The sequence below is a fragment of the Silurus aristotelis genome (assembly GCF_946808225.1).
Source record: "Silurus aristotelis genome assembly, chromosome: 1".
NCBI lineage: Eukaryota > Metazoa > Chordata > Actinopteri > Siluriformes > Siluridae > Silurus > Silurus aristotelis.
This window is the reverse complement of record NC_139574.1, coordinates 15,315,074-15,329,053: the sequence shown is the minus strand read 5'-3', so window position 1 is coordinate 15,329,053 and position 13,980 is coordinate 15,315,074. Positions and strand designations below refer to the sequence as shown.

Genomic DNA, 13,980 nt, shown 5'->3' with positions numbered 1-13,980 from the left:
TTTTGACTGGAGTCAGTTTACTTTGCAATCATCTATTTCAATCATGCTTACTTACCTCAACACAATAATTCAAAGGAAAGTCACTGTATTGTCACTATCACTGTATTTCTTCAGTGCAAGGGAAAGTGAACGGAAACAAAAACTGCTACTGGATCTCATTTATTCTTTTTCTTCCAGCTACATCACAAAAACAACCCATGTTACACCCCTTAGCTTAGAGGTCAAAGGGGGAACATAACAGGACTGTATATCAATTGTGTATCATAAAGGATATGATCTTTTAAAATTGGAAACCTCATATATATATATATATATATATATATATATATATATATATATATATATATATATATATATATATATATATATGCACGTTGTTATTGATTTGTTTAAGACACTATACACATTCTTTAGTTCTAAGATTTTATGTAATTTAAAGATCTTTTTGTGTACAGTAACTAGAGCCAGGGCTCTAACCATGAGCAACAGCATTCATTTGACAGGGTAGAAAGTAGAAAAAGTTAAACAGCTTGGGTAAACTTTCTTAAACTAATACACATGACTTATAATAGCAATATATTTTGAATATATGTACAGTGGTAGACAAAGTAAACAAACCATGTACTTAAGATAAAGTAGAGATGCACTGGGTAAAATATATTTCGGTAGCAGTGCTCCCTTTTAAACTTTCACTTAAGTAAAAATACTAAAGTATGTGCCTTCAAATATACTTAAGTATTCAAAGTACTATGATTCATTTTGGCTATAATGTCCTATTATAATTTATGTCTCATGTCAACTCAGTTTATGTAAAAAAGGCTCTAACTCTTAGCACACCGATCTATTAATAGACTGATATTAATTAGTTAACCACAAATTGATATCTATTATAACGATAATCATGAGCCCAAAATGTTTTTAACTACTTAAAAAAAGAAAGAAAAATCATGCAAATAAAGCAACAGGTGTGTTAATAAAGCAAGAGGTGTTCAGGTTGTATATTTATAATTGTATACAATATGAAACCCTGAGCACTTTCTCTGTCAGGGCATGTGGATAACCCAGTATTTCTGGCTGTCTTTGGAAAGGCTGAATCAGTTTTCTGATTTAAATAAGTGTACATGACTGGCATTTCTCTACAGAAATTATTATTATTTTTCAGTTATATCACATACTATTAACAATTATTATTTAATACAATTAAAGGAATTACAAAAGACTGTCTCAAACAAGAGTGTAAACCATTGGCACTGTTTAGGGGTTTAAAATATATATATATGAATAAACAATCAAGGTATTAACATTGTCTAGGTCATCTGGTTGCAGTATTATTATCATTATTATTATTATTATTATTATTATTATTATTATTAATTAATTAATTAATTAATTAATTAATTTATTTATTTTTTTATTTTTTAAGTAACATGAACCCTACAACCAGACTGTGGTAAAGTCTTTGATGTCTTTGAACAGACAGACGGATAGACAGACAGAAAAACAGATCACCTTTTCATCCCTGAGAGTAAAGATGTAGAAGTTAACAAGAAAAGAAAAAGAGAGATATTTATTATATAATGAAGAATACAAGAATATAAAGAAGAAATAGATAAAGTTTATACAGATACAGTGAGTAACCCTTAGTGGCCCTGCCTATGAATTTCTTACACTTTTGTATGAGCACATATAGAGTGCTCCATTTTGCTCCATTAGAATCTGAAAATTATTTGGTCACCTTTAACAGCCATTTTAACTATTTAACATTTGATCTAACTCAGCATAGAGAAGAACAAGGAGTGCTGGAAGTAAAAGTTTTGGCCCCCACTGAGCCCTGATCTCAGCATCAACAAGTCAAAAGACTTGTTAACATGTAGATCTAGATCTGTGGTTAGTTCTTCAAGATGTTTGGAACAAAATACCTGTCCAGAATTTTTAAAAGTGTGTGCAAGTATACCTAGAAGAATTAATGCTGATTTGCAGAGAAAATGTGGTCACAACAAATGGTGAATTAATTTGGAATTCTCTTTTATTTATTCTCACTTTGCATCTTCTTGTCTTTTGATTGAATATATATAAATGTGTAAATACAGGGCAGTGGTAGTGGAACCCCTCAGATTTAAAGTGAACAGTGACGTTACCTGGAGACAAAACTGTACTCATACTGTTTCGGCATCAATATCAAATGTTGCCATGGATACGTGACTTCTTTTCACTGCTGGACAACGATATCTGGTGCATGCGTTATTTTGGGCAAGAAGGAAATAAAACCGAGAATAAAGCGCCATTTGCTGTAATGTTTCACAAAAAATGTAAGACGCTAAACACTACATAACATCCTTGTTTAAAACGGACTCAATGTCCAGTTCCTGACCGTAATGTTTCTGTCGATGGAAAGTTAAAAAGAAATGTATGCCCCATGTCACCAGAATAAACTCTACCCAATTAGTATAAATACTGGCAAAGTGGGAAACTTCAGTTCAAACCTCTGTATCTTAAAACTCACTGATAGAAATTTATTTCTGAGTTCAGTCTTGGAAAGTAAAAAGTCCAAGGAACCAGAACTAAGATTCTGAAAATAAACTGTAAACAAAATGGCAGCTACATTGGGCAAAACATATCAAGGTAAAAAAAAAAAAAAAGGGTTTGTAAATGTGATGTACACTTAATTTACAAGGAACACCTACATTAATTTACTCTGTGTGTGTGTTTGTGTGTGTTTGTGTTGCTGCATTATTACAACATTGTTTATGCAAAAAAATATAATTCTTATCACTTTCTTTATTTAGTTTTATACATCAACCATCACACTGGATGCTGGAACATAAAGGACAGGGCACATGATCAGCCCAAGTCATCATCTAGGGGCAAAAGGAAATCTGATGACCTGCCCAATGAATATGAGCCTCATCAGAAGAGACAGAAAACACAGATAACAGAAAAGAAAACTAAACTAGGTAAAAAAAAAATACATGCAAACTTGTCCAAGGGTTTGTGAATGTGATGTACCCTCACTGTCCCCTTTATTAGAAACACCTCTGTATTCATATACACTTTGTGTGTGTGTGTGTGTGTGTGTGTGTGTGTGTGTGTGTGTGTGTGTGTGTGTTGCTACATTAGCACTGCATTATAAAAAAAAAAAAAAAATTCTTATCACTTTATTTATTTAGTTTTATACATCAACCAGCACACTGGATGCTGTAAGATAAAAAAGAGGGCATACGATCAGCCCAAGTCATCATCTAGGGGCAAAAGAAATTCAACAAACTTGACAAATAAAAATTAGCCTCATCAGAAGAAACAAAAAACACAGATAATAGAAGAGAAAACTGACGTCTCCAACACAACTAAACTAGGTACAAAAAATCAATGCATCTTTAAGGGTTTGTGAAAGTGATGTACCCTCACTGTCTACTTTATTAGGAAAATCTGTACATTACTTTGTTTGTGTGTGTTGCTGCATTATTTCTACATTATTCATACAGAAAATAATTATTTGTTCTTTCTTTATTTAGTTTTATACATCAACCAGCACACTAGATGCTGGAGTATAAAGAAGAGGGCATACGATCAGCCAACAACAAGTGGCAAAAGGAAATCTACAAACTTGCCAACTGTAAATGAGCCTCAGCAGAAGAGACAGAAAACACAGACTATAGAAGAGAAAACTGAAGTCTCCAACACAACTAAACTACCTCCTAAACGTTTAGGGATTGGTAAGGCAAAAGAAAGGTGAAGTGAATGAACAGCAGTAGGATTGGTTATGTGAATTAGACACTCATCTTTGGATGTTTTTTCACAGCACATTTGTTGGAGGTGTATGAGAAGAGAGAACTGCTGGGCAAAGGAGGATTTGGCTCTGTGTATGCTGGTGTACGTAAAGCAGATGGATTGCCAGTAAGTCTTTTCTCTCTTGTTTTATTCTATTTTTCTGACTTCGTCATATGTCTAAATTTAATATACAAATTAGGGAAGGCCTGTTTTTAGTCATAATGCTGAATATTTAATCATGAGATCAGGAATGGCAGTGTTCACTGATACGTGATTGTGTCTTTTGAAAGAAGCTGATTGTTATAAGCATCATTGCTCAATGTAGGATTTTCAATAAAACTGCAGAAGTAATTACTACACTTTTATGATCAGCTAAAATTATATAACATCTAAGGACAAATAAAAGATAAGATCATTTTTAGATCATTTATGTGAATAATTTCAACTAATTACACAGAACACATTCGTATTTTCTCAGGTTGCAATCAAGTACATCTCCAAACGTAAAGCAACTGAAAAACTGGAAATCGTAAGTTTCTTCTACATGTCTTAATGTGCATAAAACAATAACCTATACCCTTACTATAATAGTAATAATAATAATAATAATAATAATAATAATAATAATAATAATAATAATAATAAAAATAATAATAATAATAATAATAACAATAATCACATTATTCAGAACACTTTTATAAGCAGTTTGGGGTTATAATATGTAGCACTCGTTCTTTTCTACAGCCTGGACATGGTTTCCTGCCCACTGAGGTAGCTTTGATGTCCATCGTAAATACAGAACCATACTGTTTAAACATCCTGCGGATTCTGGAGTGGTAAGAAGAGCCAAAGTGCTACTACATAGTTCTGGAACGACCCGAACCATGTGAAAACCTTCACCAGTTCTGCAGTAGGTATGGCAGCTGCTTGCCTGAGACTGTGGCTCGTTTAGTGATGGTTCAGCTGATAGATGCGCTGAAGCATTGCAAGAGCCGAGGAATTCTGCATCGTGACGTCAAGCCAGAAAACATCATGGTTCAGACGGACACCCTTAACGTTAAGCTGTTTGACTTCGGGTGTGGAGACTTGATCAAGGACACTTACAAAGAATTTACAGGTATATTATCTGAAAGCTCTGAAAACTTATCTGAGTTCTGCATGGCAATGAGATATATTGCTTCTTTTACTAACTGGAATGTCATTAACAGGCACACTCAGCTACGCTCCTCCTGAGTGTTTTGAAAAAAGAAAAAGTATTTGGCAGACCCAGCGACTGTCTTGTCTGTGGGTGTGACACTGTACAGACTGGTGTGTGGCTCTCTGCCGTTCAACACCCGGAAGGAAGTGAAACATGGTCATGTGTGTTTCTCCAGAAGGCATTCTGAAGGTAAGAAACTGCAAAGACTGAAAAGTTAGGGAATAAGTCAAAGCAGGCTGAAGTTTATATTGTACAAATACTTGAACAGAGAAAGAAGCATTTATTCGTTTCATCTTATAACAGCAATAAGTGTGAATAATTTATTATGCAATCAATTTTATTTATTTTAGAGTTTTCTATATTATACATAATTGTCTTTAAAAGGTTAAATATTATACAGCATGTTTTTTATTAGGTGAAGTTTCTGTTCTTTTCTCTATGTTTTACTGATTTCTGTATTTGTGTATTGTTTAACAGAATGCATGCATCTGATCCGTTGGTGTTTGTGCACCAAACCAGCAGGCCGTCCGAGCCTGGAGCAGATAGAGCATCACCCATGGTTTCACTTAAAAGGTATTTGTGCTGTTCTTTCTCTATTTATTTTAAAACAGACAGAGGAACCCTATAATTCATGAAGTACTTTTGTTCTCTAATTGTTTTTTGTGATTTAGGATCTGCACTACAAACTACTGGATAGACACCTGCCATCAAATACATCTGAAACCTACAAATATATTTGTGCTTTTGTACAAAATACATAAAATATTAAAATTAGATTGAAAATTGATTTTGACTGGAGTTAGTTTATATTGCAAACATTTTTTTTCATCATGCTTACTAAATAAAACAAAAAGGAAAAGAGGAGATAATCAGAGTAAAAGATGATTGTTTGGACCAATTCAAAGGAAAGTCACTGTATTGTCACTATCACTATATTTCTTCAGTGCACGGGAAGTAAACGAAACACCCCTTAGCTTAGAGGTCAAAGGGGGAACATAACAGGAATGTACATAAATTGTGCATCATAAAGGATATATTCTTTTTTTTTTTTATAAAATAAAATCACATTTTATTTGTCACATACACATACATACAGAGTACAACATGCAGTGAAATGCTTTGTACGATCGTCCAACATTTAAGCATAAAAAGGAATAGCATTTACCGATAAGTAAAAAAAAGAGTAGATTAATAATAATTATAATAATATTCACACTATTCAGAACACTTTTATAAGCAGTTTGGGGTTATAATATGTAGCACTCGTTCTTTTCTACAGCCTGGACATGGTTTCCTGCCCACTGAGGTAGCTTTGATGTCCATCGTAAATACAGAACCATACTGTTTAAACATCCTGCGGATTCTGGAGTGGTATGAAGAGCCAAGCTGCTACTACATAGTTCTGGAACGACCCGAACCATGTGAAAACCTCCACCAGTTCTGCAGTAGGTATGGCAGCTGCTTGCCTGAGACTGTGGCTCGTTTAGTGATGGTTCAGCTGATAGATGTGCTGAAGCATTGCAAGAGCCGAGGAATTCTGCATCGTGACGTCAAGCCAATAAAAACATCATGGTTCAGACGGACACCCCTTAACGTTAAGCTGATTGACTTTGTGTGTGGAGCCTTGATCAAGGACACTTACAAAGAATTTACAGGTATATTATCTGAAAGCTCTGAAAACTTATAAGTTTGTTATACCTCTGAAAAGAGGGATATAAAAAAAGCATGAACACGCTGAAGTTTCTCCACTGCAAACTTTATGTGAAATAATTTTTATAACAATTGCCATAACAATAAACTTTGCAAAACCTCATCAATTGTCTTCTCTTTTCATTTCACACATTTTTATATAAACGGTTAATTATATACTATTTATAGTTATTTATATATAACATTTAGTTATTTATAATCAATAATACATTAATTCAGCTTTTTAGAAATATCTGATAGACAATTTAAACTAGCATGTATGCTCTTGAAATAACTCGCATCTGAAAATACACATCTTAAATTCTGTAATCCACTTTTTACATTTATCAATATATTCACCTTTTTTCAGCAAATCAACCAATCAACACTAAACTAACAGAATGAAACATTGAATACAATGCAAATGTTAAACTCTCTCTCTCTCTCTCTCTCTCTCTCTCTCTCTCTCTCTCTCTCTCTCTCTCTCATATATATATATATATATATATATATATATATATATATATATATATATATATATATATATATATATATAGCCTTGCGCCATCTCACACCTGAGCTCGTGCATCTCCAAAATAATACACATTTAAACATCCTCAACAAAACACAATCGGCATCATTCTAACATTTACACACTCTTAAACATTGTATCATCATCACATACAAACATTATACCATTTTATCATTCAAACTAATACATGAAAAGAGGGACATTTTCCCCACAGCAAACTTTATGTGAAATGAAGAAACCCGCGAGTTCTCCCTCTAATGATCAAGCAGGCAAAAGCAATCGATCTAATTGTACCAAACTAATAGAACACAGATGAACTGAAATGACAAACAAATTACATTATTTACATTACAGATTTTATAAACAGTTGTAAACATTTACAACATTTATTAAATATTTTTACTGCTTCACAGATTTGTGAATTTTAATACCTATTTCAATCTGTCAAACACTTCCCTACAAAATAAATGTTGTCTCGACATTATCTTTCTCTTTTAACACAAGAGTCTTTTACTCAGTAGTGCAAGAGTTCTTTAAACGTTCTTTTCACAGTCCATGAATTGTCCCAAACTCACTCATTCACTTTCTGGAGCAAATAAATTTTTTTTTATCTGAAAGAACAGTCCCTCAATGTTTTAAAGTGCAAAACTGTAAAGAGGTAAGAAACAACAGTACATGTTTTCTTTGATTTCCAAGAGTTCAACAGCCTCTCAAGACTAGTCTATGAGGCAAACAGTCCAGTGCTTTCTCAAAATTTTAATTTCCCCAACACTGTTAGAGGCAATATTCCTTAGACAAAACAGTCCATACTTTTCAAACTTTAAAAGTTTGAAGAATATTCAAGGCAATATTCCTAAAACAAAACAGTCTATCAGTTCCAGGTGCCAGACTGTAACAGTTCGTAATGCAAATTGTTTAACAGTTCATAGTTTCCATGTAGTGGATTCCATACACAAAAGGCAACTGGTAACAGTAATGCTGAACAGGTGGCAACCATGTCGACAGACCATTAGCAGACACATACAGTAAGTTCTGTTGTTGTGTCTGCAAGATTTAGTTGCCTGACATTATAAGTCAGTGCTCCAAGTTCATCATAGGTAATTACTCTTGGTGGGTATCTTTGCCTTCTAGGTGGCTGGTAGGTTTCCTCTTTTTGACTCTCTTAGTCGCGTTCAGGGGATAACATGGAAACAGGAGCTTGTTCGTCAGCAGGTAAGTTAAACTCTTGATCTGCACTCTTGGTCCCCGCAGGTGGCTCTTGATCCTCTTGGTCACTCTTCACAGACGACATCAAAGCAGAAACTTGTTCCAGGAACCAACTTGGCTGCTCATCAGACTCTGTGGTAGGTAGAGTATCGAGACTTTCAGTTTCAGCAACATGGTTTGGTTGAGGTACTTGCAGTGGTACATATTGGAAATCGAATTCATCTTCACTCTCATCATCAAATTTCACATGGCTGACTTGAGGCTTTTCCAATGTACATTTGGGTCTGATCTTTGAAAGCGGAGCATTTTCAAGGGGTAGGTGATCACAAGGCATTAATAAGTTGAGATAAATGACTCTGGATCGTCCCTTTTCCTTTTCTGGCTTTACTTCATAAACTGGGAGCTCACCACCCATCTGTCTCACAACTACATGAATATTATCTCCCCAGAAATTACGAAGTTTTCCAGGGCCCCCCTAGTGGTGTTAGGTTCTTTACAAGAACACGATCACCTGGTTGCAGTGAGGTACTCCATACCTTACTGTCAAAGATCTTTTTGTTCCTGTCAGCAGATTTTTTCAGCACACACTCTAGCGATTTTATATGCCTCTTACATTCCGCGTTTCCATTTCTCCACATTTTCATATTTTTCATAGCAAGCTGTTCGAACAATTGATTCTGAAACTCTCCACCTTGATCATGATGGATGCGAGAAGGGAGGCCAAACCTCAGGGCAAAGTCATTAAAGATACGATCTGCAGCTGTTTTTCCTGATTTTGAGGTAGTGGCGTATGCTTGGGCAAATCGGGTGAAATGATCTACTACCACAAGAATATACTCAAAACCTCATTTGTAGGTTGTCCGGAGGGCTGGCCGCCCTTGAACGCGGATCGAAAAACCCCTGCAGCCAAGCATCAGGTCGGCCGCTTTAGTTTAGGACCAGAAGGAGCGGGGTTGGGGGGCGTCCTCGCCGCATCTTACCCCAGGGTCTAGCAGGGGGGGAGGAGCAAGCGTTAGGTGACCGCCCAGATGGCGTCTGGTGCTGCGCCGGCTTCCTAGGAAGACACAATTTAAAAGTTTTGTCCCCCTTCTTTTTATCATCGCAACGTTGCTGCATCAGCACCACGGCCGGGCCAAAAAGAGTTTGACCAGGTTCACCCGGCGCTCCTGCGATGCAACGTTTCTCACTATCAGGGAGACCGGATAGACCACTGATAAAGTCATAGAGCGCCCGCTCGCTTGGACAGCTTGACAAGCATTGCGGAGAACAAGGTCATTATCCGGCCTGAGTTTGGCCTGATAAGCGGACAAGAGCGAGGAGACATTGAGAGCTCGAATAGAAAGAGCTTTTATACAATGCCTGATAAATCGACGCGGAGAAGCGATCCATCTTACTCGTAATGACGGGCTTAGGTGGGGCGAGCAGCCCGCCCTGAGATGGGTTAAGGTGTCTGGCGATGGAAGGCTTAATAACGGGGGATTGCCCATGCCGAGACTCGCCTTATCCTTAACTTCAAGCCCTGCAAGACGAGCAAATCTCCCCAGCAATATTTCATGTGTTTCGCACATGCAGGGAGGACAGGAAGAAGCTGCTTTCTCGGGCCAGTAGGAGGTCCCAGAATCTTACCTTCATATACGTCTCTCTCTCCTGATCCGAAGCATTCATTTGATGCTGAGCCGCGTGGCAGCGCATTCACAAAGCTCCAGCAGTACCGATTGAGGTGGGGTGGAGGAAACCTAAGGTACAGCGGAAGACGGGGTGGCTTCCTCGTCATTCGAGCCGTCGAAAAGGTCCACCTCGACCTCATCCCGGGAACCTGTCGGTCCTTCGGGGAAACGGTTGTCTACCGGTAGCAAATCACAAGGGAAGGACACAGGTTGGCCCAGTCAGAGGAAGTTGCACCGCGGGAGGCCCCCGGAGAGCTCGAAATTGACACACTGTGAAGCGGCTGTTTTGAGCCTGCGACGCAGGAGCTTTTTCAGGTGCGCCAGGCAATGGTTACAGTTCTCCGGGAGGTCAATAGCTTCTTGCGCATGCTTGAGACCCACGCAGACAACGCAGAAGGGATGGGAATCCCTCGCGGCGATGAGTGCAACGCACGTGGCCGGGCATGCTCGCGATAAGTTGTCCACCGGTGTAGCCGGTGGCGCTTTAGAAAGCGGCATGAAAAAAAGGTAAAAGAAGCAGGCGTGCAGTCTGTAGAAAAAAAGGAGTGCGAGCGTGGGCGGCTCGCGAAGCTTACCTGGCTGAGGATGAGCACGTCCAGCGGAGGCTGATCAGACGATATGTCCTTCTGAAGACAAAAAAAGTGCAGTCCAAGAACCAGGGAGCTGTGAGGTAGGATAGCAGAGGTCGCGAGAAGCGAATGTTAACTGAGGAAAGGTAGCGTGTGCAGGTGCCTTATGCACTCGGGTAAGGGGCGTTACCCTACCTGCCATTGGGCACGCGCTCCTGTTTGTCAAGCCAGACTTGGTGCAATTGGATGCTTCTGCAGAGGTCAGGTACGGATGCCCTTCCCATAAGTGGATCTCAAACACGAAATTATGAAAGAGAACAGTATATATTGCTATCATTTTTGTAAATCATGCTTACTTAAAACAATAAGCCATAAAAGAGGAGATAATCAGAGTAAACGGAAAGTCGCTGTATTGTCACTATCACTATATTTCTTCAGTGCACGGGAAGTAAACAAAACACCCCTTATCTTAGAGGTCAAAGGGGGAACGTAACAGGAATGTATATAAATTGTGCATCATAAAGGATATACATTCTTTTTTCAAATAAAATAAAATCAAATTGTATTTGTCACATACACATACATACAGAGTACAACATGCAGTGAAATGCTTTGTACGACCGTCCAACATTTAGGCATAAAAAGGAAAAGAATTTATAATAAACTAGATAAATAAAAAGTATAAACTATAGAAAATATATGAAAATATATGTATATACATGAATAAGTATGGAAGATATTGACAGTACAAATTAAATTGAAAAAGTGTCCATGTGAAGTGTGGTGAGATATAAAGTGGCACTGTGCTGTTCAAGTCCAGAGTTAAGGTGTCATAATTGTGCAAAAAACTCTAAATGGTCTGCGGGAATAAGCTTTTTCTCGTTCTCTCTGAGTTTGCTTTCAAGGAGCGGAAGCGCTTCCCTGAACGCAACAAAGAAAATAATTCATTGTTGGGATGGCTGAGGTTCCTGAACACCAAGGTACCGGAAACTGTCCACTCTCTCTACTGGGGTCCCATCGATGTTTAGCGGTTGGTGTGACCGCTCCTGCTTCGTGCTGAAGTCCACTATTAACTCCTTAATCTAGCTGACGTTCAGGAGAAGATTGTTCTCCTGGCACCATCTCTCCGGGTTTTTAATCTCCAGTAGGTAGGCCGTCTTGTTGGAGATCAGGCCCACCACAACAGTGTTGTCAGCGAACTTGATGATGGTGGTGGAATTGGAAGAGGCCACACAGTCATATGTGTACAGTGAGTACAGCAGGGGGCTCAGAACACAACCCTGGGGAGCTCCAGTGCTGAGGGTGAGGGTGGATGAGGTGTATTTGCCCACCCGTATGGCTTGTAAATAAAATACTATGTCCCTTCTACAGAACCTGATTTGCCATAAAATACACCTTACATTGAAGTAGATCCATGTCACCATCCAGGTGACTTTTAACATTTACTGCAGCACTGCTGAATAATTAAAAAAAAAAATTGAAAAGATTTGAAATTATTTTATCTATTTTTTGCACTGTATATAATGTATTAAAGCCTGTGTTGCCTAAGATTGTAAGAAGCTCAAATCCAGTAGATAGTGTTACACCATAATAAACAGCATTCAGCAATTACATTACAATAAGATAAAGTGGATACTTTCTGTGTCCAGGCTCTAACCATGAGCAACAGCATTCATTCGACAGGGTAGAAAGTAGAACAAGTTAAACAGCTTGGGTAAACTTCCTTAATCTAATACACATGACTCATAATAGCAATATATTTTGAATATATGTACAGTGGTCCGATCATACCGATCCGGTATGAGTTTCTGATTCGTGATTTGGTAAACATCCGCATGTTTTATGCTGGATTTTTTTTTTACATCAGGACCGTTGATTAAATAAGCTTGAATTGCTTCATATAAAACAGTGTTTATCATCTGCAGCCTCATTGATCCCCTGCACTCATTAAGGACAATATGTTTGGAACTATGTAGTGTAGTAGTAGGTACTATATAGACTTAAAACCATGGAGCCAAAAAAGTACCATAAAGTACCAGTTGGGAGCTTCAGCGTTTCAGGAAGAAATTTGCTCCAACAGAACCTAAAAGTCAGAACAATGTGTCAGAACTTCACACACTCATGTAAGAGTAATTCCTGTTTGAAGACTAGATTAATAAAGAAATAGAGGCGTTCAGGTTTTTGACACAGTGTGTGACTCTCCATCATTAGTGTCCTAATAGTTGAAAACAAGTTACAACACTGGAAGTAAAGCAACAACAACAAAAAAAGAATAATTATAATTGTATACAATATGAAACCCTGAGCACTTTCTCTGACAGGGCATGTGGATAACTCAGTATTTCTGGCTGTCTTTGGAAAGGCTGAATCAGTTTTCTAATTTAAATAAGTGTACATAACTGGCATTTCTCTACAGAAATTATTGTTTTTCAGCTATATTACATGCTATTAAAAATCATTATGTAATACAATTTAAGGAATTCTATTTATCATATAAAGTAATATAAAATATATAAATAAATATAAATTACAAAAGACTGTCTCAAACAAAATACCTGTCCAGAATTTTTGAAAGTGTGTGCAAGTATACCTAGAAGAATTAATGCTGATATGCAGAGAAAATGTGGTCACACCAAATAGTGAATTAATTTGGAATTCTCTTTTAATTATTCTCACTTTGAAGCATTTTTTACACCTGCCTAAAACTTTTGCAGAGTACTGTATGTGTGTGTGTGTGTGTGTGTATATATATATATATATATATATTATATATATATATATATATATATATATATATATATATATATATATATATCACATTCTTCTTGTTCTTGATTGAATATATATAAATGTGTGGGCAGTGGTAGTGGAACCCCTCAGATTTAAACTGAACAGTGACGTTACTTGGAGACAAAACTGTACACAAACTGTTTCGGCATCAATATCAAATGTTGCCATGGATACGCGACGTCTTTTCACTGCTGGACAACGATATCTGCTGGATGCGTTATTTTGGGCAAGAAGGAAATAAAACCGAGAATAAAGCGCCATCTGCTGTAATGTTTCACAAAAAATGTAAGACGCTAAACACTACATAACATCCTTGTTTAAAACGGACTCAATGTCCAGTTCCTGACCGTAATGTTTCTGTCGATGGAAAGTTAAAAAGAAATGTATGCCCCATGTCACCAGAATAAACTCTACCCAATTAGTATAAATACTGGCAAAGTGGGAAACTTCAGTTCAAACCTCTGTATCTTAAAACTCACTGATATAAATTTATTTCTGAGTTCAGTCTTGGAAAGTAAAAAGGAACCAGATATAAGATTCTGAAAATGAACTGTAAACAAA

General features: G+C 37.1%; 1 protein-coding gene across 1 annotated transcript; it reads left to right on the top strand.

Annotated features, from left to right (window-relative positions):
• Positions 1–2,591: 2,591 nt before the first annotated feature.
• On the top strand, positions 2,592–5,458 carry LOC310735197 (serine/threonine-protein kinase pim-1-like; the record flags this gene model as incomplete). Its single annotated transcript, XM_083557803.1, has 8 exons — positions 2,592–2,622; positions 3,513–3,713; positions 3,800–3,894; positions 4,247–4,297; positions 4,513–4,604; positions 4,668–4,885; positions 5,142–5,155; positions 5,444–5,458. The coding sequence occupies 8 exons, from the start codon at positions 2,592–2,594 to the stop codon at positions 5,456–5,458; spliced, it is 717 nt and encodes a 238-aa protein (XP_083413929.1).
• Positions 5,459–13,980: the final 8,522 nt, after the last annotated feature.